The sequence below is a fragment of the Sciurus carolinensis genome, chromosome 1, assembly GCF_902686445.1.
Source record: "Sciurus carolinensis chromosome 1, mSciCar1.2, whole genome shotgun sequence".
In the NCBI taxonomy this organism is placed as follows: Eukaryota; Metazoa; Chordata; class Mammalia; order Rodentia; family Sciuridae; genus Sciurus; species Sciurus carolinensis.
Window position 1 is genome coordinate 205,234,555 of NC_062213.1, and position 26,790 is coordinate 205,261,344.

General features: G+C 61.3%; 2 protein-coding genes across 9 annotated transcripts in view; one reads left to right on the forward strand and one right to left on the reverse strand.

The window, feature by feature from the left end:
* The window catches only part of Chd5 (chromodomain helicase DNA binding protein 5), a 60,900-nt gene extending 50,759 nt beyond the window's left edge, over positions 1-10,141 (forward strand). The window contains exons 34-42 of one of the 2 annotated variants that reach the window (XM_047518703.1): positions 2,020-2,109; positions 2,596-2,733; positions 2,989-3,097; positions 3,807-3,939; positions 4,325-4,520; positions 5,303-5,466; positions 5,575-5,689; positions 5,801-5,854; positions 6,625-10,141. In XM_047518703.1, coding sequence (XP_047374659.1) covers positions 2,020-2,109; positions 2,596-2,733; positions 2,989-3,097; positions 3,807-3,939; positions 4,325-4,520; positions 5,303-5,466; positions 5,575-5,689; positions 5,801-5,808 — 953 coding nt within the window. In that variant the 3' untranslated portion in view covers positions 5,809-5,854; positions 6,625-10,141. The remainder of the gene's footprint in view (positions 1-2,019; positions 2,110-2,595; positions 2,734-2,988; positions 3,098-3,806; positions 3,940-4,324; positions 4,521-5,302; positions 5,467-5,574; positions 5,690-5,800; positions 5,855-6,624) is intronic. The other variant, XM_047518710.1, reaches the window with a different exon arrangement.
* A 496-nt stretch (positions 10,142-10,637) lies between these two features.
* Positions 10,638-26,790, reverse strand: part of Kcnab2 (potassium voltage-gated channel subfamily A regulatory beta subunit 2) — an 82,650-nt gene continuing 66,497 nt past the window's right edge. For 6 of the 7 annotated variants that reach the window (XM_047517330.1, XM_047517347.1, XM_047517355.1 and 3 more), the window contains 10 exons: positions 24,520-24,564; positions 23,534-23,578; positions 22,813-22,856; positions 21,939-22,025; positions 17,487-17,572; positions 15,713-15,833; positions 15,546-15,640; positions 14,863-14,983; positions 14,278-14,366; positions 10,638-13,263 (listed from right to left, as the gene is read on the reverse strand). In XM_047517330.1, the coding sequence (XP_047373286.1) occupies positions 13,174-13,263; positions 14,278-14,366; positions 14,863-14,983; positions 15,546-15,640; positions 15,713-15,833; positions 17,487-17,572; positions 21,939-22,025; positions 22,813-22,856; positions 23,534-23,578; positions 24,520-24,564 (823 nt within the window). In that variant the 3' untranslated portion in view covers positions 10,638-13,173. Of the gene's footprint in view, positions 13,264-14,277; positions 14,367-14,862; positions 14,984-15,545; positions 15,641-15,712; positions 15,834-17,486; positions 17,573-21,226; positions 21,272-21,938; positions 22,026-22,812; positions 22,857-23,533; positions 23,579-24,519; positions 24,565-26,790 lie in introns of all 7 variants that reach the window. The other variant, XM_047517363.1, reaches the window with a different exon arrangement.

A 26,790-nucleotide genomic window follows, 5' to 3' on the forward strand; every position in this document is an offset into this window, starting at 1 on the left:
CTCAGGGTTGGAACGGCGCTTGTCTGCTAGCCCACAGCTCTCTGGTCAGAAGTCAGGCGGGGTGCATGGCTGAGGTCTCTTCCAGAGGTCTTGGAGGCTGAGATCCAGGTTTTGGCTGGGCTGAGTTCCACCTGAAGGTTCTGGGGAGAAAGCACTTCCAAATTTGTCAGCTGATGGTGGTCTCTTGAGGTTGGAGGACTGGGGTCCCATCTCCTTGATGGCACCAGCTGGGGCCACCCGTGGCCCGAAGCCACTGCATTCCTTGATGTGTCAAGACAGCTCCATCCTCGAGCCAGCAAGATGTAGCAGGTCCTCCGTGGTGTTGAGCCTCTGGCTGCCTGTCCTGTGGCCAGCCAGAGAAAGCTCTCTGCTTTTACAGGGCTTTGTGCTGGGGTCGGGCCCACGCAGGTCACCTTCTGTTTTAAGGTCACTGTGCCCTGTGGCATATCCTACTCATGGGAGTAGAATTCTGTCCTGGGGACTTTGGGGAAAGTCTTAGAATTCTGCAGCTAAGATGTTACTGATGGTGAATTTCATCTCTAGAAAGTCTCGGGCTTTTCCCAGCTTGTATGTCTTGTTTTGTTTTTGATGGGGGATTGAACCCAAAGGTGCTCAGCTTCTGAGCCATACCCCTAGCCCTTTTATTTTTTACTTAGAGACAGGGTCTCACTGAGTTGCTTCGGGCTTCTCTGTGTTGCTGAGGGTGGCCTTGAACTCAACGATTCTCCTGCCTCATCTCATCCTCCTGAGCCTCTGGGATTACAGCCACGGCACCTGGCTCCCTTTGTGTTGGTCTTACTCTTTCCCTGTGGATTTCTTCCTTCTGTTCATTTCCCTGCCTTTAACCATTCCAGACAGACTTGCTTTAGACCCTCTGACCTGGTTTCGTCACCTCCAGACGTGGCTGCTCCCTGAGTGCCTGCTGGCTCTCGCCCTGGGCAGATGGATGGAGGTTTCCAGGTTCTGGTTGGCTGCCTCTCTGCCAGCGGTGGTTTTATCCGTGGGAGTCCCATCACCTGCGCGGTGTCATGTCCCTCACCCTTTATTTCCAGATGCTTGGGGCCCAGTGGTCCTCCTGGTAGATTTGCTGGTCTGGGGCCAGTTTATATGATGCTCTCCCTACTGGGGCATGGCAGTTTGATCCTGCACCCACGGTCCTGGGCTCTGGGTTTGGATTCCTTACTGCAGACCCTCTTCCCCTGGATCTGTGCTGGAGGTGGGCTTCCGCTGCTTGCCTGGCCAGCAGGTGGAAACTTCCACTCACAGGACATACTGGTGGGAGGGCAGTGGCTTAGCTCCAGTGCTCCGCATCCTTGGGCTGAGACATCGTCCTGCTGCGGTGTTGAGACCCAGCCCCAGCACCGCCATTCCTGGTGGTTAATGACCCCTTGTTGGGGCCACCAAATGTCAGCTTATGTGTTTCTGGCTTTGATTTCTTCTTTATTTCTGGCACCTGATGACTTTCTTTTCTTCTACTGAACTTACTTTTTTTTTTTTTTTGAGGAGACAGGGTCTCACTGTGTTGTCCAAGCTGGCCTTGAATTCCTGGGCTCAAGTGAGCCTCCCTGGGACCATCCCACTCGGATCTCCTGCATTTATTGTGCATGTGTGTGTGTGTGTGTGTGTGTGTGCGTGCGCGTCATCTGATGTCTGTGCTGCCGGGGAACCAGCTCTGAGCCACGGGCCTGTGCGTGCCAGGCCAGCGCTCTGCTGCGGAGCTGCCCGTGGCCTCCTGATGCAGCATGCTCTGCCTGGTATCTCTGGGTGTTTCGAGAGGCGCTCCTCGCACCGTGGCCTGCCCTGTGCTGGACTTCGCATCCTCTGGTTATCAGTGCAGGAGGGCGATTCCAGCCTGCGGCTTGGAGGCGGGGGCCGGGCAAGCCTCTGGAGTGGGTGTCCAGGCCCTGGCTCGGCCTCCCAGAGCCCATGGAGGCTCCTGTTGGACTTTGGGTGGCGGTGTTGATCCGTGGGGTCCTCGACCTCCCGAGCCTTCACCTGCGAGCCCTCTTTGTCTTGCAGAGGAAGTGCCTCCTGAGAAGGAGCAAGCTCTTGACAAGCTGGAGCTAAGCTTGAGTCACAGCAGAGGGGACGGCAGTGACTGCAGGCCAGGTTTGGGGCTTTTACGCATTCTGCCTTGTGCCCTTTGGTCCCTGGTGGTCCCACTGGGCCCTGGTCAGTCATCTGACTGGAGCTGGGGATGGGAGACTGGGCCTGTCAGTCCCTGATAGCCACTCCCTGGGAATGGGCTCTCCCTGCTCTCCTGGCCCCTCCATGGCCCCTAGGGAGGAGGAGAGCTGGTCACAGAGCTTGGTCTGGAGGATTTGGGGTTCAGCTTTGCATATGTAGGTGCTGGAATAGCCCAGAGCAGACTCCTCAGGACCCCTCAGGCCACTCGCTCTGCTATCTTTGAACTTGAGCTGGCCCTTCACAGTGCTCTCCTGTACTGTTCTGGGCTGGTCCTGATGTGGGGGGACATGGGCTGCTCAGGTTCCTTCTTGGTGGTGGTGAGCCCCTGTGCACAGAGATGTGTCCTGCTTGCCTTTGGGCCCTGGCCAGTCCCTTGATGGAAGGTTAATGTGACCTTTCTGCTCGCAGATGACCCCAAAGCCGAGGAGAAGGAGCCTGCTGAGACACAGCAAAATGGTGACAGAGAGGAGGACGATGAGGGGAAGAAGGAGGAGAAGAATGGGAAGTTCAAATTCATGTTCAACATTGCTGACGGGGGCTTCACAGGTATGGGTGGGCGTGGGCAGAGAGCTGGGGCTGTTGGTGTCCCCGACCGTGGGTCCCAGGGGTCTGGGCAGATAGATGGTTACTTATGCTAGAGTGAACGGTTGGTTAAAGTCCATCTCATGTCCTTTCTTAGCGACTTTGGAGCCTTGAACCCCTTGGCGGGGTGAAGGTCAGTGTTGGGAGAGAGGCCTCCCTGCCCAGCACTGGGCCAGCGGGTGGGGCACCTCTCATTCTGTTCCCTGGCTGTGTTCCCAGAGCTGCACACTCTGTGGCAGAATGAGGAACGTGCCGCCGTGTCCTCGGGAAAGATCTATGACATCTGGCACCGGCGCCACGACTACTGGCTGCTGGCGGGCATTGTGACGTATCCTTGGGCAGAGCGGGGCAGTGGGCGCTGGCCCCTGGCTCCAGGGACCTCACGGAGCCATCCGAGGGCTCTGCGGGGATCCTCTTGCACCTTCTCCCAGCGTCCGGGACGCCCCAGGCACTCCTGCTCTGTGGATCTGTGTCCAGAGTCCCTCTGAGACGGACGCAGTCTGTGTGGTCACCTCTCGGTCCCCTCTTGGTCCCCTCTCGGTCACCTCTCGGCCACCTCTTGGCCACCTCTCGGTCACCTCTCGCCACCTCTTGACACCCTCTCGATCACCTCTCGGTCACCTCTCGGCCACCTCTTGGCCACCTCTCGGTCACCTCTTGGCCACCTCTTGGCCACCTCTCGGCCCCCTCTCGGCCACCTCTTGACACCCTCTCGATCACCTCTCGGTCCCCTCTCAGACTGCTTCCCGCTAGGCCCATGCACAGGCCCCAGGTGCTGGCACTTGGGCCTACTCCTGGGTTCATGGGGGTGGAGGAGGAAGCCCGTGGCAGTCTCTGCACCGTGTCTGGCACATGAGGGCACCTGCCACTGCCTGACCAGATCCCCATGGTCCCCATCAACGTGCTTTTCTGTCACTGAGACTGTGACTTGCCTGAGGGTACAGAGCTGGGATGTCAAGCCCCAGGCCGTTCCCTCCACCCCAGCTGCCATCCCCGCCTCTCCCTGTGGCCAGCTCTGTCCTTAACGGTGCCTGCAGGCATGGCTATGCCCGCTGGCAGGACATCCAGAATGACCCGAGGTACATGATCCTCAACGAGCCCTTCAAGTCTGAGATCCACAAGGGCAACTACCTGGAGATGAAGAACAAGTTCCTGGCCCGCAGGTTCAAGGTCAGTCCTCAGCAGGGCCAGAGGTTGGGAGGATGGGGGCCATGGAGAGGGGCAGGTGTCCTGAGGGCCGAGGTGGAGTCCCGAGGCGGTGGCAACCCGCTCCTAGTACACCTCCCCCCTGGGGCTGCCCTCAGTGGGGCCCTCAGCCCGTCAGTGACCAGAGCTGGGTCCTTGCTCCGGGCTGGCCCCTGCTGTGCAGTCCCTGGGGCAGTGGGGGTGAGGAACCCGGTCGGGGTGAGCTCTGACGGGCAGCCAGCTCCGGCAAGGTGGACAGCAGGCCGAGGACAGCTTGCTTCCTCCTTTCTGCCTGGGCCCGCGGTGTGCTGGTGGAGGGGTGGGCGCGGCCGTCCAGGAGGAGGGGCCTAGCTGGCACTGTCCTCACCAGCTGCTGGAGCAGGCGCTGGTCATTGAGGAGCAGCTCCGCAGGGCCGCGTACCTCAACATGACCCAGGACCCCAACCACCCAGCCATGGCCCTCAACGCCCGTCTGGCCGAGGTGGAGTGCCTTGCTGAGAGCCATCAGCACCTGTCCAAGGAGTCCCTTGCCGGGAACAAGCCTGCCAATGCCGTTCTGCACAAGGGTGAGCCGGCCCGCCTCCTGCTCAGGGAGCAGTCCTGGGCAAGGGTGCCCTGGGGGGCTGGGGGCAGATCAGCCCAGGGGCCCGGCCTCCTGGGTCAGCATGGGCAGTCATGTTGTTTAGTCCCTCACCTGAGGGGAAACCGAGGCTCCCTTCTCTGGCCTGTGAGCAGGCCCTGGGCTGGGGCTAGGTGACAGAACCACAGGATTGTAAAGGCTCATGTTTTTGGAGCCTGATGACACCTCCCTCCAATTCTCATGAACCTGGGAGGTGAAGTCATGTGTCCAGGGTCTCCTGGGATCCAGACCTGTGGCCCTTGCTGCAGATCTCTGTAATCTCGGGAGCCTCCTGCCTTCAGGGAGCCCCAAGGCTGAGTGGGGTGCCAGAGAGGAGAGGGATGTGACCAAGGCCTGGCTCACTGGCAAGAGTCCTGGACTCTGACCCCTTGCTCTGTGCTGGTGGCAGTCTTGCCCTGTGAGCCCTGCACCCTGTTCCTGGTGACGGGCCAGGTCTGCAGACCTCCTAGGGAGGCTCTTTGGAGGGAAACCCAGTGTTTCTGGCTTCTTCTCTGCCAGAGAAGGGGCCCCTGGAGTTGTTTGGAAAGCCCGCTGTTCCCCTAGTTGGCCACACTGCTTCCTGGCCTTGGAGGGCCTGGCGAGGGGCGCCCCCTGGTGTCAGTTGCTGGGGTGCCGTAACATAGTCTTGTAAATAAGGCCCGCCGGGCTGCTGGGTGCGCTGCAGCTGGCAGGCAGACCCCTCCATTCCTGGGCCCTCCTGCCCTGCAGTCTTGAACCAGCTGGAGGAGCTGCTGAGCGACATGAAGGCGGATGTGACACGCCTGCCCTCCATGTTGTCGCGCATCCCCCCCGTGGCCGCCCGCTTGCAGATGTCGGAGCGCAGCATCTTGAGCCGCCTGACCAACCGTGCTGGGGACCCCACCATCCAGCAGGTCAGGTTCGGAGGGCGTGCCGTGGGGCCTGGCCCCGCGTCACCCGGGTGCCTGGCGGGGCTGGCCGGGTGCTGAGCGGCACCTGTAAAGCTGAGTCCTTGCCTCCAGGGCGCTTTCGGCTCTTCTCAGATGTACAACAGCAACTTTGGGCCCAACTTCCGGGGCCCTGGACCGGGAGGGATCGTCAACTACAACCAGATGCCCCTGGGGCCCTATGTGACCGGTAGGTGCCCACCCGCTTCCGGGCAGCACGCACACGGGTGCCCTGCCAAGGCCCCAGCCTGCTGCCTGCTGTGGATGCCCGGCGAGCCGCGGTGTTCTCTCTCTTTGGCAGATATCTAGCCGTCCCCGTGACTTCCCCCTGTTGCAGCGCTCATGTCCAGCTGAGGTGAGGCCCCTGCTGGCTGCTGCCCTGTCCTGCGCCCACCCTGCCAGTGTGGCAAGTCTGGCCTGGCTAGAACTAGCCCATCCGTATGCTTGATTCAGGTCCCTAAGCCTCGGGTCTTCACTGCCTCTGGGGCTTTGAGCATCTCCCACTGGCCTGGAGCCCCTCTGCCCCAGCCCTCCTTTGCCCTGGGACCACTTTGGGCCAGGCTGTCTGCCATGGGAGACTGGATTGCAGGACACGCAGGGCCCTGCGAATGTGCGCCTTTGTACATCTTTGTACACCTGTGTTCCTGCTGGTGAATCAGGCACCATTGCCCCAGCCCAGCGCCCCATCCTGCCTCAGTGGGGTACCCCAGGAAGTTAGGTCTTGTCGCACCCTCACTGAGGGCTGGGGAGTGCTACTGGCATGGAGAGGGGGCCTATTCCAGACTAACTGCCAGTTTTCCCTGACTTCTTCATTGGGACACCGGCTTCCCCTGAGTCCTGTCTGTCCCCATAAGAACAGACAGGACAGTTTGAGGCTGGAGGTGATAGACTTCCAGGCTGGTTGCCCCTCTGGAAATGGGGGATCTGTCCAGTTCTCTGGGTGCAACTCAATGGTCTGTGCTGGGAGAACTTGGGGTGGTACCTGGCTGGGACCTGGATGGGACCCCCCAGGGGGTCGCCCCCCAACTGCAGTCATCCATGGTCAGTTGTGATCAGCTATAGGCTCTGGGGTATCTCTGGCCACCTGGCCACCTAAGCACTTAACCCACTGACCTGCTTTTCCAGCCACGCTTACCGGGCCACCTGCCTGACCCCCACGGGAGAGGAAAGCTGCTGCCTTTTTAGAACCGGTGCCACCTTGTGACAGAAAGGGAAATGGAGTAGTGCCATCATCGCATGGAGGACGAGGCCCAGCCTGGCTGGGCCGGAGCCCAGAAGTGCCACCTCGTCGAGATTCAGTGTTCTTCTACACAGCGTCACACCTGCCACCATGCCGGACACGCCCCTCGCCACCTTCTCCAGAACGACTTCTTAGAGAGATTTCATTTATCTTTTGCACATTCCTATTGAAGATTCGGACGTGTTTGTCTTGATAAAAGTTGGATGACGTACGGAAGATTCTGACCCTCAGCACTCACGCCTGTCACCGGGCTCCAGTCCTAAGGGGAAGCTCCCTGGAGGCCCTGGCACCACCCTGCAGGCTCAGCCCAGCTGGGGAGAGCTCAGTGTGTCTGCTCTGGTGTGACTGCCCTCCTGCTCCAACCCCTGCCTGCCCGGTACCCCCGGAACCAGATGGGCCAGGCGGGAGCATGGCCACCTCGCTCCAGTGGAGGAGATGCTGGCTGATGCCTGATCAGACAGGGTGTTTCCTGTCTCCTTCCTGCCAGGGCTCGTAGACCACCAGGGAGATGCCGTCTTCTGGGGGTTACCTGTCTGTCCCGGGCCCAGCACGTCCTGAAGGCCTGGGCTCTGGCTACCAGCAGAGAGGCCCCGGAAGTCATGGCAGGCTTCAGCATGTGCACCCAGGGAGGAGGGGGCCCCAATCTGTCAGAGCCACTGCAGGAGGGGAATGGGAGGCTTGTCATCTGCTGGGGGTGTGGTTATGGCAGGCGAGAGCTGTGCCCTGGTAAGGAGGGACATGGTCACTGGATGGCCCAGGAGACCCTGCCCTGTCCTGTGCCCTGGGAGGCCTGTCCCGCCCACCTTTGGGTACAGACTTCTGTGCACAGTCTTCTGGACTGCCCTCTGAGGCCTGGACTCCTCCTTTTTTCTGTCCCTGGGTAGTCCTCCATCGGGACTTGCTGCATGAGGCAGGGGCCACAGCTGCCCTTGCTGAGTTCTTGGAGGGTGTGGGGAGAGCTCTGCCGTGAGGGGGGACTAGTCCATGGCCTCTGGAGGCCCTTCCTGGCAGGAGCCTCCCAGCTCCTGCGTCTTCTGCAGGAATGCCTTGGAGCCTGCACCCTCTTCCCACGCGTCCACCGTCGGAATCCCTCCCCCTGCTCCATCCCACCTTGTACCGGCCCGATGTGGGATGGGGGCTTGGGAGCTGGCCAGGCCTGGGCCCGTGGTCCGATCCTCCCACTGGCTGCAGCTCGGCCTGGAGGGGTTGTGCAGCCTTGAGCGGGGCGCCTCCCAGGGCGAGTCCAGGGGGCGTCCTCTGAGGGTGCAGTGAGCAACGGGCTGAGCAGCAAGAGGGGCCAGACTGCTCCCTGGGAGAGGCATGAGGGGCACAGTCTCTGGGCTGCCTGGGGCGGAAGGGAGGCCAGGAGCGGTAGCAAGCCTCGGGCTCGTCTCCCGGACACTCGGGCAAATACCTGGCCCTCCTAAAGCCCTGGGTGTGCTCACCTCTAACATGGCTCTTTCTGACTCCCTGGAGGGCCAGATCCCAAGGTCCCCTCCATCTTGGCAGGTCCCTGCTCCAGCCTTGATCCAGATCTCCAAGTCTGGCCTGGCTCTGGTTGGGGGGTGGGCAGCCTGAGGTGGAGAGGACTGGAGCGTCAGTGGACTTGAGCACCGCAGAGTCCAGGTGTGGTTGGCCCTGCCCCCCGGGGGGGCGGCCCTTGTGGCAGGCAGGGTCCTCAGCAAGCCTTTGTGGTCCATCTGCACCACTGGCCTCCGGTCAGTGCCCCTTCAGAGCCTCCTGGCTCAGGCCAGGAGAGATGGCCTGCCTTGAGCTAACTCCCCAGCTTGTGCTGTCGTCCCTACATGGGCAGGCAGTCACCCCCGGTGGCCCCTGGGAGCAGCCCTACCGTGCCCCATGGAGCAGGGTCCTGAGTGTTAGGCCTGGAGGAACGTGCCAGGCACGGCAAGGGTCTGTCTCCCTGGCCCCACCCAAGGGCTGGTGGTCTCTCCTGGTTGTGCCTCCTCCCTGGAAACCTTGCTCTGTCCCTCCCTCTGATTCTTCCCAGGCCTGTCCCAGGCCCCCTTTCCCCTTCACTGCTAGGCTGGGTGGCACCCACCGTCCGCCTGGCCCTCGGAAGAGCTGTGTTCTCCACGAACAGCACCCAGGAAACCTAGGAGGTGGGCTGCAGAGTGGGGGTGGTTTCCTGCTTGGTCAGTTTGGGCTGGGGAAAGAAAAGGTTTTCCAGAACATTTTCATCTTTGCTCCTGAGTTATTTCCTGCCACGGCTGTGGTGGGGAGCAGGGGGCTGGGTGAGGCCTGCCTTGGCATCTTCAGGCTGTTTGGATTTGCCGCTCACGGCCTCCAACCCTCAGGCCCCGGCCAGGCAACCTGCCCTCCTGCGTCCCCGCTTCCCAGCCGATTTTCATCCAGTGTGAGGAGGGTTTCTGCTGAACTTCCTTTGGGCCAAAGGCTCAGAAGGCTGCCAGGTGACACGGTGCTTGGGTTGGAGAGGTCACATCTGAGGGTGCCCCTCACACACCCTGCCAGGAGCCTCCTCTGTCTCCCTGAGACCTGATAGGGAGCCCCCTGAGAGGCACCAGGAGGCTCCCCTGTTTCCTGCAGATCTGGCTTATTTCAGAGGCTGGCTGGACTTCCCTTGTCCCACATGCCTGAGGTCCTCCTGTGTGCCGGGGCTTCCTTCCCAGAGTCCTCTGGGTGCTCTCCACCAGATCTGGGGTTGACCAGCACTTGGCCTACTGCCCTCACTTCCGTCTCGGTTCCCAGGGCCATCGAGGGCCCGAGAGGGTGGCATAGAGGGTAAGCTTGGGACCTGTGGCCGCCAGTGTGTGCAGGGAGGGGCGAGGCTGACACACCCCTCTGCCCCTGCTGTCCTGGTGGCCTGGCTGTAGCTGTGGGTGGACGGTGCCTGGGCCGCCCCAGTGGGGAACTGCTGTGCCCGCAGGTCCCGCGGAGTTTACAGGTTGTGGCTGTTAGCCCAAGGCGTGGGGGTTGTGGTGTCTACGGATTTTTTTCCCTTAATTTTCAGATTTTTTTTTTAAACAAAGTATTTTTTTAGGTGCGATAACCCAGAAAGGGCCTGTTGGGTGTGTGTGTGTGTGTCCTGGCTCTTCACACGGAGGTCGGCGCCCGCCTGGCAGCTCCTGGCTCGGCCTGGAGAGGAGGGAAGGCCGCCCGAGCAGCTGAGGGGACCTTGCCTGCCCAGGCACAGTCGCAGGCTGGCCGAAGGAGGGGCCTGGCGCTCTGGCCGCTTGAGAGGGTCTCAGCCACGGGGTCCCCAGCGGGGCAGGGGTGGGACCTTGGACTGAGTTCCCTGGGGGTTGTGACTCCCCGTCTCCCACGGGAGGCTGGCAGAGACCACAGGCAACACAGTCACCTTTACTTTGTACTCTGTGTGTATGTTTTGGTTTCTGTGTTTTAATAAACCCTTTGGGAAGGGACTGAGTCAGATTCTTAGTGATTTTCCACAGGGCAGGGGGTGGGGGGACCTCTCCAAGCCTGGTCCCACCTAAGAAGTCACACTTGCGGGGCGTGGTCACAGCGAATGAGGGGCAGCAAGCAGCAGGGTGCTGGGGTGGTGCCCCTTCCACCTGTACCCCGATCGCATGGGCTTCCCCAGACCCCGACCCCTCATGGTGAGGCTCGCAGCCAGTCAGTGCCCAAAGCTACAGTCGCCTCCTGGCTACCAGCCCTGGGCTGTAGGAGGTGGTGACAGGCCCTGCGTCAGGGTGAGGGGAGGCCCCCCCACGTCTCCACCCTCGTGTCCCCCCCATTTATCTGACACTGGTCTTTGCCTCCCTCAAGGTCCCTTCCTCCCAACCCGCCCTTGGCCATGGGGTCCCATTTGGGGAGGCCCCAGTCCTTGGGTCCCTGCAGTTGGCAGCCCCTGGCCCAGCCCTGCCCCTGAGGAAATGAGGACAAAAGGCACCGAGACCCACAGGCTTGGGTTTTATTTGTCATTCCATAAATACGCGGCTGTGTCCCGGTCTGAGTCTGGTTGGGAAGCTTGAGGCGCGGCAGTCTGCCTGGTGGGGAACGCAGTAGCCGGGGACCACGGTCATTAGAAAAGGGATTTACACGACTGGCTGAGAACAGGGTGGCCAGCTGCCCCGCCCTTCCTCGGGACCTCGGATCTGACCATGTGTCTTCTGTGAGCAGTAGCGGGGTTCTGCTGCCCCCAGGGAAGGCTGATCCCCCAAACTGGGCCCTCTTCCTATGTCGAGCCCGCCTGGCAGGGCCCCTGCCTGGGCAAACTGCTTCCAGGAGAGGTGGGGGGTGCCGGAGGCTGGCCAGGCGGGGCCGGCCGGCATCCAGGCCCAGGGGGCGAGGCCTGGCACCCAGGGACAGAGCCCATTGCTGGTGCCCATGAGGCCGGGCCAGCTCTCCCGCTCCGCGCTCAGTCTGCCCTCAGGTCTCTGCTCCTTCTGCAGAAGCCCTGCCGACCTCCTGCCTCACTCCAACCTCCCCTACTGGGGGCCACCCCCAGGAAGCAGCGTCCTCCCTGCAAGAGGTGCCAGGGGAAGAGAGACTTCAGGGCCATGTTGCTGGAGGTGCCACTGGGCTCTGGGCAGGGTGTGCACCCGTGGGCTGTGGCCTGCCCACCAGCCCCTGCCTCCCCTTCCGTGGCAGCACAGCCCCCGCGGCGGGCACCACTGCACACTGCAGTCCGCCTTCCCAGGGCCTCCCTGCCGGTGAGGGGTGGCCACCTGACCCTGCAGGCCACCCTCTGGCCCACTGCCGGACGCACCCTTGGAGCAGCACAGAGGGCAGTGGGCTCAGCCCAGTGGCCTCAGTTGAGAGGACAGTACCCTCTCCATACCCAGAGGCTGCTTCTGGTGAGGCAGGTCTCGGTGGAGGAGCCCCCAGGGCCTGTCTGTGGGCAGGGGTAAAGGTTCTAGACTCCAGGGCCATCAGGAGGGTCAGTAATGCCCTCCCCCCTCCCTTGCTGGCCACCTCCCCCTCCTCTGTGGTTTTCCTACAGCTGGTTTCCCAGGCCTTCACTCAGCCAGGACTGGACGGCAGCCCTTGGAGGTGGCAGGGAGGAGCCTCGGAACAGCAGCTCCTCTGAAGGGCAAAGCAGGAGCAGATGTGCCCATGCTGGAGGGCGTGGGGCCAGCCTGGCTTGCCCAGGGCCTCTGTGGAGCCAGCCGGCCTGGATGGGCACCCGCTCCCACAGAGCCCGCAAAGGCTGGGTACCACTTAGGGCCATGGGGCCACAGGACGGGGCCTCCAGGCGTCACGTCCCCCCAAGCCTGTAGGCTTTCTGGCCATCATCCCCCAACCTCTCCCCCACTTGCAAAGGGGCTGACGCTCTTGTTTTCCCTCCCTTTCACCAGCCTATCCTAGACCCGGGCAGGGGCATGTGGAGGGGAATAACAAGCCCCGACCATTGCTGCAGGGAGAGGGTCCCTGGGGTCTTTTCCTGTGTTGTGGGGACTGTTGCTGTGGCACAGCCCTTAGTCTTGGGCCTGCAGCATGGAATCCCCAGAGACCCTCCCTGGGTCTAAGCACGTTCTTTGTGCAGAACCCACGACCCTGGGACGGGACAGAGGTGTTAGAGAAGGGTCTCGTGGAGCGAGAGGAATGCAGCCTCGTGCACATGGGCCCTGCCGACGGTGCCTGCCCGCAGGGTGGTCAGAGCCACTGTGTGGCTAACTGCTTGACCACAGGCCTTCTGTGGCTCGGACAGAGGGGCCCATTCCACTGGGACCCTTCCGTGTACTCCGGGCCTCTGTGGCGTGGGGCTTATCAATTGTGGGCAGAGTGGAAGACGGTGGGAGGGACAATTATCTAGACGTGAAACCCTCAAACTTTTATGGGTCCCGAACCACAGAGCCAATCCCCCTGGGGTCCCTGCCCCTGCCAGCAAGGGTGGGGTGGGGTCCAAGGGCCAGGTGAGTAGGGCCTGCAGGGCAGGGCAGGGTGGAGAAGGCTGCGGGGAGGGTTCTGAGGTTGGGCCCAGCACAAAGTACCTGGAGCCCACAGAAAGAGGGAGGCTGAAGACGTCCCCAGTAGAGAGCCCCACCCCAGCCACCAGAGCCCTGGCAGAGGGGGCTCTGGGAAGTGCTGGACCTCTTCCCAGGTGGGGGTTCTTGGCAGGGGAGAGGCCAACCCTGCCTGCCCTGAGGACCCAACCAGGTCTCTGCCTGGCTGTGACTTTGGGAATTGTCATGAAGGGTCATGGCTGGGAGAAAGCTTGGTTTCCTCTCCCAGGATGAGCAGAGGCGGCAGGCTCGGGTGGGACTGCTCGAGTGTCCTTCCTAACCAATGCCATCTCCCTGGCTCAAGCCGGATGTCGTCTGGGGAAGCAGCGGGTGGCATCTGGCAGCGACTGGAGATCATCTCCCGTGCCGTCTGGGCGTGGCGTTTTCTCTTGGATACAAACCCCACTCTGTGCTTGGCGTCGAAACAGCATAAGCGAGCGAACAGACGAGGAGGGAACCGGAAACTGTCCGAGCAGGTGGTGGGGAGACTTAGGATCTGTAGTCCTTTTTGCTGTAGGGTTTATTGCCCAAAATGCTATCGATCTCGTGGATGATGGAAGACGACAGTTTTGGAAGGACCTGCAGGTGAGGACAAGAGCTAGTCAGAATTCCACCCACGAGTCTGGCCTGGCCTGTGGAGCAGGCGGGCGACCTTCCGTTGCCATGGACTGGCTGCTGTGCCCATCCCATCTGGGCTCCATCTGAAGCAGAAGGGGCCGTGCTGCTTTTGCGCTGCAGATGGTTTGGGGCAGGGAGGAGCATGCCTGGCCTCTCCTCTGTCCCTCGGACTCCAGGGTGCACCGGAGCCTTCAGGAAGGGGGTGGTCGTGGCAGGGTGGAGGCCCCAAATGCCTGCCTTCTGTGCCCCCTGACTGCTCCCAGCTGCCTCTGCCTCAGGTGACAGCAATACCAGCCTTCCAGGTGACAAAATTCCCCAGGAGAACTGACTGCTCTCTCGCGCCATATCCAGTTTCTCAACCAGTCCTGTAAGCCAACCTTCCCAAGCACCCAGGGTCCAATCTCAGATCCAACCTCACCGACCTCAGAGACTGCTGCTACCTTGTTAGCCCTCTCAGCCTTGGTCTTGGCCTTGAAGTCGCCCCATGAGCTGCCAGAGAGCAGGACCCTTTTAACAGCTCATTGGAGCATGCCCGCCTCTGCTCCCAGCTGAGCCCAATCCTTGGAAGCATGGAGGCCCTCGGGGGCCTCGGCTCTGCCCGACAGCCTCCTCAACCTGCCAGGACTGCTCCTGCCCCCTGGAAGCTTCTCATGCCTCTGCAGGACTCTCTGGCACTTTTTCAGGATTTTGCGCCAAAGCCCCTTTCTCCACAAGCCCACCTGGCCCCTGAGGCCGGGACTGTGGCTCCTCCTCCCTACTCAGGCTCTCCTGCCCTACCTGCCCTGCTTCCCGTGGCACTGGTCACGCTGACACCCCTACTTCCTCTTGCCTTCAGTGTTCACATCTGCTCCTGTTGGTCAGACGCGTCTTGGGAGCAGGGCTTGCGCCAGGTGCACCCGTGCGCTTCTGCAGGCACCGCAGGCTGTGGCGCTCAGCGCCCGGGCTTGACGAAGAGCTGGCCGGGCCCCCACTCACCTGTATTGCTCCAATGTTCTCCATGAGCTGTTCTGCATTGGAAGCACCCAGGAGCACAGAGCTGACCCCCTCGTTCCTCAGGCACCAGGCTGTAGGCAAGACAGGAGGTGAGGGAGGCAGTCTTCCCACGGCGGGCCGCTGGCTCTGCCTTGCCCCCCATGGGGCCAGAGAAACTCGTCTCCTGGTCTGGGGGCTGAAGGTGTCAGGGGGGACTCTGCCCAAGGGGTGGTGGAGGAGGTGTCGGGAGCTCTGGCCCACTGCCCTGGTGGAGACAGGTCTAAGTGCTCGGTGCTCAGGGGTCCCCTCCGTTCCCTATGCCACACGACTGGCCGATGGAGGGGGTGGCCCAGGCTCTCAAGGACCCCCTTCCAGGGACATGGATCCTAACCCTAGCCCTTGGAGCCCTGATACCTATGGCCTTGTTACATAGGAGTCCCTCACCCTCCTCCCCAGGGACCCTGGCCACCACTGTGGCTCGAGCCCCCATGACTTATGGCCAGCTGGGAGACACCACAGTCTAGGCCTCAGGAACCCCTGTCGCTACCCCAAGGCCATGAGCCCCATCCCTGTGCCAGAGCCCGTTACCTATGGCCAGCTGGGGGAGGGTGCACCCCAGGCGCTCTGCGATGGCCTGTAGCTCCTTCAGCTTGGCCTGCTGGCGCCGGCCCTCCTCACTTAGGATCTTGTCTTTCAGCCACTGGTAGCCCTGGGGGGCAGACACAGCTACAGTGAGGGGTCACCTGGACCTTCCACTACAGAAGGCCAACGATCTGGCTCCTTTCAGGGTCTCCTGCACGGCAGCCTCACCTCCCCCGCCCCAGGACCCAGCCCACCCGTATCAAAGGCTATGGGCCAGACTTAGGCAGCGCAAGGTCAGGACCTGTCCTCACTGTGGAGGGCCTGGTGTGGGGGAGTCAACTGACCCCAGCAAGGGGTAGGGGCCAGGGTTGACCTTCCCTTCCCCCAGGACACCTGGTGGCCCAGGAAAACCAGAGAGATTGGGGCGGACCTCAAAATGCCAGCCCCCAGGCCCAAGCTTAGCCTCGGAGGTCTCAGTGATGGTGGAGAGTGGGGAGTTCTTGGGGGGAGGCTCCCACAGAGGGCCTAAGTGGACCCTGCCCACATGGTGAGTCGAGGCCTGGTGGGGGCAGGCGTGGGGCCAGGAGGAAGGCGCTCCGTCCAGGTTCTCCTGGTGACGGTGGCTGGGACGGCTGCGACCCAGAGGTCCCAGGGCCCCACTGCCCCCACCCCCCAGGCCACTCCTTCACCTTCAAGGACGCTCTGGAGTAGGGTGGGATGCCACTGTCATACTTTCCGGAAACGATGCCGCAGGCCAGAGGGGACCAGGTCATGGCGCCCACTCCTGAGAGAGGAAAAGCAGGTGAGAGCCAGCCAGGGCCCAGGGCCGAGGGCCGGCCGCGGGGCGGGCGCCCACCTATCTTGTGGAACAGCTCCGGCAGCTGCACCTCCACCTTCTCGCGCTGGAACATGTGGTACTCCGCCTGCTCGCAGATGGGCGGGATCAGGTTGAACTGCCGGGCCACCGAGTAGGCCTCCTGTGGATGCGAGAGGGGCGCAGGCAGCCCCGCGTCAGCAGGCCTGGGGCAGCAGCAGGAGGACACAGGGCACCCTGGGAAACAGCTGGCCCTGCCTGCTTCCCCCAGCCCGGGAGTCCGCGAGGTCCCCGTGAGCCAGGAAAGGGGGTGCGCTGTGGGACCCCAGGGTGAAGGTGTTTGGGGAAAACACAATGCCAGAGTGAGACTGGACTTCTGGCACTTGCGGCCCCCGTGCCTCAGTTTCCCCATCTGTCGTGAGGCCTATGAGCCAAGGTGTCTGTGGAGCTCACCGCGCGCCTGGCTCCTGGCAGGCAGCAGAGACTGCTGGCTGTGCAGTTCTCACCATGGTGGCTGCCCTGGGGCTGGCCTGGGGTGACAGTGGAGGCAGCAAACGCCTCACCGGGAGGGTGGCAGCCACGCCAGCCCACGCCCAGGACTGGGAGTGCAGGCCTCACCCTGCAGGGCCTCCTCCTCCCCACCCGTGGGGCGAGCCCCGGCCCGTGCCTCGAGACCGCCTGGTGAGGACGCGGCCACCCCGAGAGGCCCTGCCTCTGATGAGGCTCATCCAGCCTCCTCATCTGCAGGACGGGTTGCTGACACCCCTCCTGGAGCCCAGTGCCGGCTGCGGGAAGACTCTGGGCAGCGACCCGGGCACACTTGTCAACGTCAGGCACCAAAGGCCACGTTGTGTCCCGTTTGGATGAAACCCTGCTGGACTTGTTAAATGAAGCCGGCTTCTGGGACTCGAGGGTGACAGGCTGGGAGTTCTGGGGGGCCAGCCTGGAAGGACTGGGGACAGGTCAGCCCCAGGAAGAAGCAGCCCCCGGGCCTCTGCCCTCACTCTACAAGAATGGAGGCTGTTCTCCCTCTTTGGGCCTCTTCCCTACAGGCTTGGAGAACAGGGACACCCTGCTGACCTTCCCTGGGAGGCCCCAGAAATACTAAACAACCTCTGCTGCCCTCAGCCTCTGATGGCTCCCGTGGAGGGAAACAATTAGTGAGATGCTTTCCTGAGGAAAGGGTGAGGGGGAAACATCATGGATGAAGGGATGGAAGTCCAGGGTCCTAACAGCCAAGTCACATTCTAGGCCTGAGCGACACGGCCTGGGCACCAATCACAGCCTGAGCTGTGTGACCTTGAGCACGTTACTTAGTCTTTCTGTGCCTTTGTTTTTCCCATCTGCGAGATGGAACGGCAGCAGCATCGACTCCGATCTGTGTGGTCTTATGAGGAGTAAAGGGACTTAGTTCCCAGAAGCCCTTAAATCAAACAGCACCCAGAACAGTGTCAGAGCCCAAGGCAGGTGGCTGGTGGTGCCATGATGGGGGACTTGGCGGGATCTAAGACCTCTGCTAAGACTGTCCCACGGGCTCTCTCAGGGTCCTCAGAAAAGGCGCGTGAGGGACAGGCCATGCCAACAGGCTTGTCCAACAGGTGGGGAAACTGAGGTCAGGGGTCGGCCGTGTGCAATTATGCCACGCTGTGATTCAAGCTGAGGCCCCTGTCAACAAGGGCTGTGGGCACAACCCCTGCCCTTCTCCATACTGTCCCCTTCCTCAGGGGTCAAAGGCACAGAATGGGCCAGAGCCTCTGACCCTCTTCTACGGCACGGGAGGAGCCCTGCCCCACGGACACCCCGAGAGCCCCCATACCATGATCTCCATGGAGCTCCAGCGCGACGTGCCCCAGTACATGGCCATCCCCTGGTTGATGACATGGGTCATAGCCCGCACGGTCTCTGTCACAAGAGAGGGAGGACATATGGAGAGCAGCTGGGGTCTCAGCCCAGCCTGGGGACATTCTGCAAATGCAGGCAGGGAGCTGGGGTGGGGGCTGCAGAGACGTCTTGCAAGCAGTGCGCTTCCTGGCTCCGAGGCTGGGGGCAGCCAGGAGGGACAAAACGTGAGTCACCATCCAAGAAGTTGAAAACGATCTCTCCAGCTAGCCACTGGCCTCCCGGTTTCTTAGAAACAGGGATTGTGGGTGGAAAGTGACAGGTCTTTGGCAGAGGGGTGGGATGAGGGAGAGGGGCCAGAGCACGTGGCGCCAGACTCTGGAAGTCTGGGGAGAACCGGAGACCCTAGGTGCCCAGGAAGGGTCAGGTGAACGGCTTAGCGTGTGATCAGATGGGCAAGAGGCACAGGGAGTAAGTGCGTCCTGCCAGTTTATGGCCTCCTGCGGAGCTTTACAGTCTCACGGGAATTAAGAGGGTTCCCTGGAGAGGTAATGATGGCGCCTACAGGGACAAGGACAGTTTGGAGCCCTGCATGGTCCCAGGAGGTGGTGCAGGGTTGAGCTCCTCCTGTGCCCCGGGACCCAGGGCAGATGCAGGGCCTTGCTTGGACCAGCCCAGGCTCTCGGCCCAGGGGACCCCTGTGCTGGGGGGTCCCAGGGCAACGGGGGTCTGGATGCCCCTGCTGTGAGGGGTCCAGGCCTGGAGTGGGACAGTTAGGAAGCTCCAGGAGCTTTGGGGACCACTGAATCTTGGACAGCTGAGACTCGGGGTCCTAAGGAGTGAGTTGCTGAGGCACTGGCCGCCCTTGTGAATGGGAGGGAAGGGGAGGTCCCCGACAGCGTGACTCTGCCCACGATTCAAAAGAGTCTTTGAGACGTAAGAATCTGCCATGGGGCCCCTTCAGCATTCTGGCCTCCTGGGGATGTTGTGGTCTTTACACCAGAATTAGGCCTCGAGTGTTCAGTTTCCGGACACCCCTGGCCGGGCCACTCCCGGGCTTCTCACAGGTCCTATATAGTGCTTGCAAGTTCAACTGCCAAAGGCAGCGTGGGGACAGGGCACAAGTGTTTCTAAACACAGCCACAACATCTCCCAGAGTGACTTGCTCCTCATCAGCCACTGGGAGGGGAAAGCCCAGGCCTTGAGAATGCCCAGAGGCACGGGAGGTGGACGGAAGGGAGGGAGGAAGGAAGGAAGGGAGGGAGGGAGGAATGGAGGAAGGAAGGGAGGGAGAGAGGAAGGAAGAAGGAAGGAAGGAGGGAGGGAAGGAGGGAGGGAGGGAAGAATGCAGGAAGGAAGAAAGGAGGGAGGGAGGAAGAAGGAAGGAAGGGAGGGAGGGAAGGAGGGAGGGAGGGAAGAATGCAGGAAGGAAGAAAGGAGGGAGGGAGGAAGAAGGAAGGAAGGGAGGGAGGGAGGAAGAAGGAAGGAAGGGAGGGAGGAAGGAAGGAAGGAGGGAGGGAGGGAGGGAGGAAGAAGGAAGGGAGGGAGGGAGGGAGAAAGAAGGAAGGAGGGAGGGAGGGAGGGAGGAAGAAGGAAGGGAGGGAGGGAGGGAGAAAGAAGGAAGGAGGGAGGGAGGAAGAAGGAAGGGAGGGAGGGAGGGAGGAAGAAAGAAGGAAGGGAGGGAGGGAGGAAGAAGGAAGGAAGGGAGGGAGGGAGGAAGAAGGAAGGGAGGGAGGGAGAAAGAAGGGAGGGAGGGAGGGAGGAAGAAGGAAGGAAGGGAGGGAGGAAGAAGGAAGGAAGGGAGGGAGGGAGGAAGAAGGAAGGGAGGGAGGGAGGGAGAAAGAAGGAAGGAGGGAGGGAGGAAGAAGGAAGGGAGGGAGGGAGGGAGGAAGAAAGAAGAAAGGAAGGGAGGGAGGGAGGAAGAAGGAAGGAGGGAGGGAGGGAGGAAGGAAGAAGGAAGGAGGGACAGACTCCAGGTGGGCTCAGACAGCTCTGCCTCAGAGTGGCCAGGGGCTCACAGGCCCCCTCCCCAGCATAGGGTGGCAGTGTCACTTCCTGTCCATCCTGGGTCCCTAAGTACTCCTTTGGCTGAGCTCTAGTCTTGGTGGAACCCAGGGCATCCTCAGTGCTGGCACTAACGTAGCTGTGGCTCCTGGATTGGGGTCCCAGCAGGTTCACCTCTAGCCAGGCAGGCCCAGCCCTGCCTTCTCTTTCCTTCCAAGATCAGGGACTGTGGCTCCTGGGAATCCTCTCGGCCCCATTCTGGGGGCTGAGGTTGGGAGGGGAGTCTGAACCTTCCTGGGGCCCTCCTGGAACCCTCCCTGGGGTCCTCCCAGGGCCACCTGCATGTGAGACCCAGGAGGACAGTGCTTGGTCAGAGAGCTCAGAGGAGATCCAGATGGTCCCAGGGGACCTTTCTGTCGAGCCCAGGCTCCTGGCCTGGCTGTCCTGCTCAGATTTTTAGAAACACTCTTGGGGTACCTGTGACCATGCTCTTCAGCCAAGGCTTAGGTTCACATGCCAGAGAGAGGGAAGCTGAAGGATCCTGTGCCAGCCTCGCCCCTGGCCTTCCCTCCCCCACAGCTCTCTCCAGTCACGAAGATCCCAACCAGTGAGGCTGTGAGGTGCCCAGGGAGGCCCTTTCCATGCAGATTCGCCTGGGGAGGCGTCTGTGTGAGACTGGCTGTCCTCAGAGGCCCTGGGCTCCCCAGAGGATCTGGGCAGAGGCAGGCTGATGTGGAACTCACACTCGGAGCACAGGCACACTGTGTACCTGCTCAGGCATGATGTCAGTGGCCCAGAAATGGACGATTGGGCGTGACTTCCTTCACCTCAATATTTAATGCTATTAGACAGAAGCAGGTTCCAGACCCTTCCAGCTGCTGCCAGAACCCAGGGCATTGCTGCTGCATCACAAATAATACATGGGAGGGGTCAGGTGGCGTGCCAGGTGGCAGGCAGGAGCCTTTCAGGGTGGAACACTGCCCAGTCCCCAGGGAGACCAAGGCCTGTGCTCAGGGCCAGGGCCCAGGGCCCAGGGCCCTTAGTTGAGGTGGGGCAGAGACCAAGCTGCCCTGGGCCTCGGAATTCCACCTGCTCATACAGGTATTTCTTTAAGGAAGAAAATGGCTCCATCCCCATGGAGAGTTCTGGCCAGAGGTGAGAGGGCGACTGGTTCAGCCCACCAAGGGGACACAGGTGTCCACAGGCAGCCAGCATGCTCACAAGGAGCCAGTGTGCTGCAGAGAGGGCCAACGCAGGAGCTCAGCACATAGGAGCTCTGAGATAGGATTTCCTGGGGCCTTACATCTGGGGTCTCTGATGGATTTGCTCCTGTGGAGGCCTGGTGTTCCCAACCCTTCCCATTGCACCATCCACAGTCAAGTTCCCAGGTGGGGAATGCAGACCCTCAGACTGGGAGGAGGCCCGGCAGAAAGACAGCCGGCCGCTGCAGACCACAGCAGTGCAAGCAGGGAGCTTCGCGGGGCTGGGGCCATGCACGGAGGGAACGGGCCAAGTGACAGGTGGATGGGGGGCTCCGACACCGCTTTGCTTTTCCATCACTTGCAAGATGTCCTCATAGGGCACTCCCCCTCCCCCTGATGCATTTTATGGAGAAGTTTGTCATCGGGGACGAGAGCTGTGTAAATAAGAACACTGTCTCATAAAATGCAGCTCGGACACAGGAGTCAACGGCCGGCTGAGGGCACTGTGTACCTTCTATGATGAATGTCCTTGACTTGGAGGAACTAAATGGGTCCCCTGGTGATAAAAGAAAGATTTAAAGAGACCGAGTTTATAGCTGTGGGAACACGGGAGGCGTGGTGTGACAAAGGGCACAGGAGGGGACCACAAATCACTTTGTGCAGAACCCTTGTTCTGTCGAAAGAAAAAAATCACACACACACACATGCGCGCTGCACCCTCACACGTGGAGAGAAACAACCCAGCGCCACTCGACTCTCCAAGTCCCCGAAGCAGCAGCGCACAAACCAGAAGATGCGGAGCAGAAGTGGGAGCGGGGAGGGCCCAGAGTGCGGGAGTCCAGGGAACAAATAAACGCGAAGAAACCCACGCCGCTGTCCAAAGCTGAGTGCGCCACCTCCCCAGAGCAGAAGACCCAGGACCTCCCAGCGGAACCAGGTGGAAAGGAGGCGGCAGCTGCCAGAGGCAAACGCCCACAGCAGAGGAGAGGACGTGCCGCGTAGCTCCCACATGGCCAGGCAGGGTCAGGCGTGGACCCGGCACAGGGCCGGACCAGCCTGAGGTTCCAGTGTGTACGTGGTGGCTGGGAAGGCCTGTCCCTCCCCCGCCCACAGGCCTGGCGCCCTGTGGGGCCACATGGGTGGCCCGCAGAGCCTTGGTGCGGACCCTTGGGCAGCCCAGCTCCTGGCCCTGCGCCCAGCTCCTGGTCCTGCGGAGCACGTACCTTCCATGGGTGTGTTGGGGTCCGGGCGGTTGGCGAACACCACATCCACGTACTCCAGCTGCAGCCGCTCCAGAGAAGCCTTCAGACCTGGGGGAGGACCAGATGGTCACCACTGCTGCCACATGAAAGTGGGGGCACACCCAAAGGGAGTGGGGGTCTACCGCTCAGGAGGACGTGGGGCAGGAAACACAGGCCCCACATCCGGGGTGAGCGAAGGCCTGCTCCTCGGCCCTGCTCCTCGGCCCTGCTCCTCGGCCCGTGGGGGTCCCTGTGATGACAGGCAGGGCTGAGGGAGAGCACCTGTCATCTTCACCACAAAGGCCTGCGGTTGTCCCACCTGCCCGACACCAGCTGGTCCTTCAGAAGGCTCGCACGCTGGGCCGGCTCGGGGACTGTGGTTTCTAAGGGAGGGGGAATGTCAACTCGGTGGAAACGCGATGTGACCGGGGACGCACGCATGCACGCACAGCTCAGCCTCCACCCTGGTCCCTTGCTCTGGGTGCCCTGTGAGCCGAGCCCTGGCCACGAGTCTCGTGCAACCCCTGGGCCCTTCCGGATTCCCAGGAAGGCCCAGCACCCCAGGAGCCCTGTTGCAGACCCTGCTTTGCAGACACAGACGGGCTTGGGGAAGCAATGGCCCCTGCTCGAGGCCACTGGCTTGAAACTGGCCCACCCTGTGCCCAGCCCCAGGCTGCCATCATTCCATGGAGGGTCCACCCGTGCTGCCTGGGGTGGAGGACGGGGTCCGCCCGAGCTCTGGGTGCCCGGGGTGGGGCCCTGTGCAGGATAACGGGGGCCAGGGCACTGTGTATCTTTGCTCTTCCCCGACGGAGGGTCCCACGGGGGTGGGGGCCGTGGCAGAGCCCCTCCTCACCTTCTATGATGTGCTTCCTGGAGAGGCCCCGCTCAGTCTCCGCTCTGAAAAACAGGCAACAGTACGGGTGACGTCACAGCCGTTCAGGGAAGAAGCTTGGAATGCAGTGTCAGGCCGCGAAAGCAGGTCTGCAAATGCCAGCGTCTGGGGCCTTGTGGGCAGCGCTGGAGGCCGCCGGGCAGTGCCTGTGGGCTCAGGTGGAATCCTGGGCGGTGGCTTGGGGAGAGGCAGCATGGCCCGGGAGGCCTTTGGTGTTCAATTTTACCCTCGGTTTGGTTTTGATTTTTAAAAATGAAGAATGAATTCCATTCCTAATTCCTATGGAGTTCGCCCAGCCCCAGAGAGAATACAGAGCCAGACGCCCCGAGAACAGCAGGGGTGACAGGTGGCCCAAGGAATTTGGGGTGGACAGGACACCTCATGAATTTTCCTTTTTCCAGAAATTTTATGACATTACCTTTGTAATCAGAAAGGATAAAATTAAACCAAAACTCCATGGAAGTACAAATAAAAATTAAAGAAGATTCGAGCAAATGACAGAGAGCCGAAGCTGCTCTTCTGGGCTTGGAGTCCCTTGGCAGGCAGAGTGCCAGTCGCACATCCTCCCTCCTCAAGGTGACCGTCTGTCCCCTCCCTCACAGCCTCCCAGTGGGGCTTCCGCTCCCAGCGGGGCTGTGGCTGCTGGACCCCAACAGGAAGCCTCATGCACGGCGGCACCTACTTTCCGCCCCAGAAGATCTTGGTGGTGATGACCAGGCTGGACCGCCTGCGGGACAGGAGAGAGAAGGCGTTACTGGACCCAGCCCCTTAGAGTCCTCCCTAGCCCCTGCCGCCCCCAGCGGCCGCGCAGGGGTCCTCAAAAGCCTTCCCGCCTCTACGCCTGGTGTGAAATGGGCGTTCCTGCGTGGCTGGCTTGGTGTCTCAGGGCTCCCCCTAGAGCCAGGAGGCAGTCCCTGCTGCCAGTCACCACCCAGAACTATATCCAGACAGTGGGGACCAGGCGGTGGGGGGCCCCAGTGTGACCAGGCCTCCAGGTGGAGGCTGAGAACGGAACTCCTTCCTTCTCTCTCTCAGGGGACTCAGGACTTCGAGGTTTTGGTCAGGGTGGAGGGAGAGCAAAGATCCAAGTGGGACATGACCCTCTGGAGGGCCACCAAGGCAGGCAGCTGCTCCGAGCCGCATCAGGGACCTCCTCTGAACCAGGGGCATCGGTCGCCGCAGACGCTGGCACACAGCCAGGGGGTGATGACCTGCCATCACCTGTGTGTGACCCCCTGGGACACCATTGGGACAGTTAATACGTGAGATTTTCTTGAATTACTGGGTCAGGAGAATTTATTTGGGATCAGCCAGAGCTGGGGGGTGGATGAGAGGCGTCAGAAATCCACATGGGGTGGGGTGGGGGGGGGGGCTGCCTGTCAAATGGTGCTGGCATCCTGAGTGGCAGTTGGGGAGGCGGGGCAGGAGGGAGGGCCCCATTTTAAAACCGCTGAAGTTTCTAAAATCGAAATAGGCAGCGAGGCCCAGAGTGTGGACCTGGGGTGGGGGGACGCTCCTGGAAGGGCCTCAGCCCTGAGCTGCCCCCCGGGCTCTGTCGCCTCTCAGGGACCAGCCCCAGGGCAGCATGCCCAGCTGGGCCCGAGGCTGGCCTCTCCTGGCGCTGCCCCTCCTCCCCCCTTCCCGGGTGCCCGGGGACACAGTAGTTACCTCCATCCTTTCTTCTTGATGATGCTTCCTAGCACCACTTCAGCCCTGCAGCGAGAGAGACCGGGTGGTTCATCCCTGCAGCATGTGGAGGTCCAGCCCAGCCCTGCTGGGAAATGGCCACTGGTCCCCCCGTGAGACGGCCACAAGGGCTAGAGAGCCAATTCTGAAAGCAGCCTTGGTTTGGCAGCTCGCTCCAGATAGAGGCAGCGCCTGGGGCTGCCTGGGGCTGGGAGCAGCTCTGCTCGTCCCCGCAGGCCTGTGCTCCTGCAGGCGCCTGTCCAGGAGGCTGTAGCCCCAGATCTCGCAGAGAAGGAAGGAGCCCTTGTCCAGCTCAGCAAAACCAGCGTCCCATTTCCCCAGCCAACTGGAATTCACTGGGAAAAAAGCCTGGCCACGTTACATGGGCCAAATGTGCAGACACATATTCTTAAAGGTGAATTTTCCATCAGCTGCATCCTCTGCTTTCAGAGACAATCCACGTGACTTCGGTGGTGGTGGGTTTTCTAACAGATGCTGGGCATGTGCGTGTGAGCATGTGTGTGTTTGCGTGTGTCCTTGTTTTTTGATTTTGAACAACAGAGAAATGGCACGCCAAGCACTCTGTTCTGCTTGGTGTCACTCCTGGTCCTGCACCAAACTTGGGCCAGCTGGGGTCATGAGCAGGCTGTTCCAGCTTCGCTTGGCACAGCAGTGCTGGATTAACTTTTAAGAACTTTCTGCTTGTAGCCAAATGTTTCTGAGCAAAAGCAACAGACGGAGAATGATCCATATCCCGTGCTACATTCCAATTATCAAAGCGCCTGAGTCATCCACTCAGAAACAATGGGCTCTAATTTGCAAGCTGTTTAGCATACATTCTGAAAGCTCTTCATTTATGGTCAGGATGCATGGAAAATTCACTCATCCCTGGGCCTCTTCCTGGTATTCCTCAGTCCCTGATTGTTGGACAAAGGACCACCAAGGGCAGACATGGTGGCAGAGCTGTGTTGTAGACAGTGGGCTAACCAAGGTCTGCTGTTTGTGTACTGCCTGCAAGTTGCCAATTTGGTGACACGTGCATCTGTTGGGAGTGGTGGTGCAGAAATCCCATAGCTTTCGGGATGTGTCCAAATTTAGTGTTGGCATGAGAAGCCAGATAGGTGCATGTCCACCCTGGTCTGGCCTACCAGGAGGGACAGCTCTGGCCTGCCACCCGCTGGAGCTCCCCGTTGAGGGCAGCTGCTCCCCCGAACCTTGATGGGGCGGGCAGGCAGGTTCTGCACCGCACTAGGCAGAGAAGGAGCTGCAGGGCTGGCAGAGGAGGGGGGCAGGGGTTCCGGGGGCAGAGGTTCCGGGGGCAGTGGCACCTGAGTGGAAGCTGCTCCCAGTCCTCAGTTGCCAGCAAAGGGCTCCCAGGCTCCGGATGCTGGACCCAGCGTGCTAGCCCTGGGTGTCCAGTTAACCAGGGGAGTGAAGACAGCCCATGGCAGCGTGGCTGCTGCGAAATGGAGCGAGCGGGGCCATGCACAGGGCCCAGGCCATCTGGAGCTGGAGAAGGCTGCATGGAGCTGCCTCCCATGCACTCTCTGTGGGCAGAAACCCGGCAGGAGCTGGGCCAGCGAAGAGGCGCAGGACTGGATGCCCCGGGCTGGGCATCTGCACTGGGCGTTTTGACCCTCGGCTTGGCTCATCTCCTGTCTGGAAAGCATTTCACTGTGATAGGAGCTGCTGCTGGCTTATGGAGGCGTGCTGTGCACGAGGGGAAAGGGGGGCTGCTGATGGGGCTGGAGGAGGCTTGGGGGTCCCAGCTGTCAGTTCCCTAGTCCTGGGTCAGGACTCGAGCACAGGCCCAGCTGGGTTTCCTGATGCTTGGTGCTGCGGGCCCCACTGCAGGCAGCACGCAGCAACCTGAGCCCCGTGAGGCAGGTGCTGGCCCCCTGGCCATGGTGCGCAGCAGGCCAGGGCTGCAGCCAGCACAGCCAAGAGCCCAGGCAGGAGGGGCTGTAGCAGAGAGCCAACAAATGATTTCACAAACAAAAGCTGACTTTTGGAAACCCGATGCAGGGGAGTGGATGATTTGATTACAGCCAGTCTTTAAAATTGAAGCCAACAGCTCTGGCTGAAGAGGGCTGAGCTTTTACATAATTGAGTAGGAAAGTTCTCTGCCGAGACGGCAGCGCTTCCCACAGCACTGGGGCCAGCCCTGCTCTCTCCCGCTCTGGAGAGGCCGGCGCCCTAATTGCATCATTAAGACATGAAAATGTCAGGCGTGTGGGGCTGGCTGCAGGTCAC